This window comes from Cyprinodon variegatus, unplaced genomic scaffold (genome assembly GCF_000732505.1).
Source record: "Cyprinodon variegatus isolate N-32 unplaced genomic scaffold, C_variegatus-1.0 Scaffold841, whole genome shotgun sequence".
Lineage (NCBI taxonomy): Eukaryota > Metazoa > Chordata > Actinopteri > Cyprinodontiformes > Cyprinodontidae > Cyprinodon > Cyprinodon variegatus.
Window position 1 is genome coordinate 266,501 of NW_015151294.1, and position 2,300 is coordinate 268,800.

A 2,300-nucleotide genomic window follows, 5' to 3' on the forward strand; every position below is an offset into this window, starting at 1 on the left:
TATGTTTAGACTTCAGAAGAGATTTGATCCTTTAGCAACGGGTGCAATGCGGTTTGTCTGAGTGGAGTAGCCATATGTTGACATCATAAAAGGGGCGGGGCCCCGAGCAGATCTGATACCTACAGCGAACATGCAAGTCGTTTTTCCTCAGGCTCTGCCTGATACAGGATCCAAGGATTCATGGCAGCATCACGCTTTTTCATGGAGTCCTACTCTGCTGTACTTTGAAGCACTTTAAGGGTTTTATTCTCAGTGTAGAAGCGTCGTTTTTAAGCTCCTTCACCCTTCAATAATCATCAGCATCTGCAGAAATAATGAACCAGTTCATGGCGTTGACATGACGACAGGTTGCAGGCATCCCCAAAGTTGGTAGTTGAGGGCACCTGTCTTGCAGGTTTTAGAAGTTTCAGCTGATTCTGATGATTGCAGTTCAGCAAAAGCCTGTTAATCAGCAATCAATGGAAATCAGCTGTGCTGGAGCAGGAGAGCAGCCCTCCAGGACTGACTTTAGGGATGCCTGGTGTAAAGGTTTATTAAAGTGTTTGAATAAACTGCTGTAGTGAGACAGTAGAAGTCGGCTTTGGTCTTGGTTCCTCTCAGCGTCAGAGATAGACGCCAAGGCTTATGTGGCCGGTAAAATGTTAAATGCTGATAGTTTTCTTACAGAACCTCACTTTAAAAATGCTGAACTGTCCCTTTATGTCTCTGTTTTAACTGGATAAAATCAAGTAGATGTGATTTGTGTATTTGAAGGCCTCAGGAAGTGGAGTGACGATGTGTGATCAGATTCATTAATCATTGAGGTGTGTGTGTGTGTGTGTGTGTATGTGTCGGCCCAGCAGGGGGAAAAATCATGGGTTTCAAATTCATGATGTATTTTGCACATTATGTTTTCCTTGTTATAAATAAAGGATGGGAATGTCGATGCATAATAAATAAATGATTTGTTTTTGTAGAAAAGTTGCTGTTTTATGTGTTTTTATTTATGTGCAAACTGTTGGATGGTGTATGCTGCTGAAAAAAAGTAAAGAAAAAACAATCCAGTGGACTTTGTTTCCAAGTTTGAAGACATTTCTCTTCCCATCCAGGAAGCTATATCAATTCAAAATGTCAGAAATAACTTTAAAATTCAAAATTTTGAAATGAAAAAGCTTTGTAGATGGGAAGAGAAACATCTGTTTAATTTTTCTTGGAATGTTGGATGGTGTAATTACACGTAGATGTCACCAGATGGTGCTGTGTAACACATCCACACTACCTGCTGGTGGGAACCTCTGGAACATCTGGCTGTCTTTGCCTCGGTGCATCCATGACTGACTGCTGATGACTCAGAAATACATCAACAACCCGCCTGTAAGACCCTCCCCTCCAGTTATCTGTGCTGCCAGCCTGCCTCTACGGCCGGAGAGCAGCTGCAGCACCGATGGAGAAGAAGCAAGGATCTGCTCATCAGTATGGTTCACTGGAGCGTACAGCATGGAGCAGAGATGCCAAACAAACAGGTTGGTTTAAGAAAAGCTCCTTCTGTCTGTCTATCTACTTCACAGCCTTCAATCTGACAAATATAGACCTATTTTCACTCTGGTAAAGACATTAGCCTCCTGTGAAATACAATTTAACTGCACCTTCTCTAAGTACTTAACTGTGTTTGTCTTTTCTTTTAGTGTGTTTGTGAATCAGAAAATCAGAATTACTTCATTAATCCCTTGCAGGAAATTATTTGCAACTGTTTACAGAAGAGAGAAAAATAAGATTGTAAAAAGAATGAAATATAATAAGACAGAATAAAATAAAGTCAAATTAGAACCTTCCCATATAAACAGTGTAAAGAAAAAAATAAAATAAGATGAGGAAGACACCCAATGTTTGAACTCTTGTTTTAGAATTTAGATTTGATCATTTTAAAAGTCTGAGTACCTTTAGGAGCTTTTTGAATGTCTTTGTTGACGTGTCAGGTTTTTAAATGTCAGCAGCAGTGGCGGCTGGTGGAGTTTCCTAATTCAAAATAGACGTAAACCAAAAACCACCCAAGCGTATACTAAGTTATCACACCAGGATATTGAATACCAGCAACAAAAAACATTATAAAAAATACTTTATAAAAACAAAACATAATTTCATGTCCAGGTTTACTTTTTGTCCATAAATCTTTCCCTTCTGAGGCTGTGAAGGTAAATCTGTGTTCATATAAATTTACTCTTTATCAGACCATATTGCCCCAAGATTTAGAAAATGTCTAATTTTTTTTTTCAATCTTGTCTTAAAATCTGTGTTTTTTTCATTATCTTCTGCAGGCCAGT

At 38.8% G+C, this 2,300-nt stretch overlaps 1 protein-coding gene across 1 annotated transcript in view; it reads left to right on the top strand.

Moving 5' to 3' along the window:
* Positions 1 to 1,323: 1,323 nt before the first annotated feature.
* Positions 1,324 to 2,300, top strand: part of LOC107099147 (uncharacterized protein C16orf45-like) — a 14,829-nt gene continuing 13,852 nt past the window's right edge. The window contains exon 1 of the mRNA XM_015397161.1: positions 1,324 to 1,502. Coding sequence (XP_015252647.1) covers positions 1,324 to 1,502 — 179 coding nt within the window. The remainder of the gene's footprint in view (positions 1,503 to 2,300) is intronic.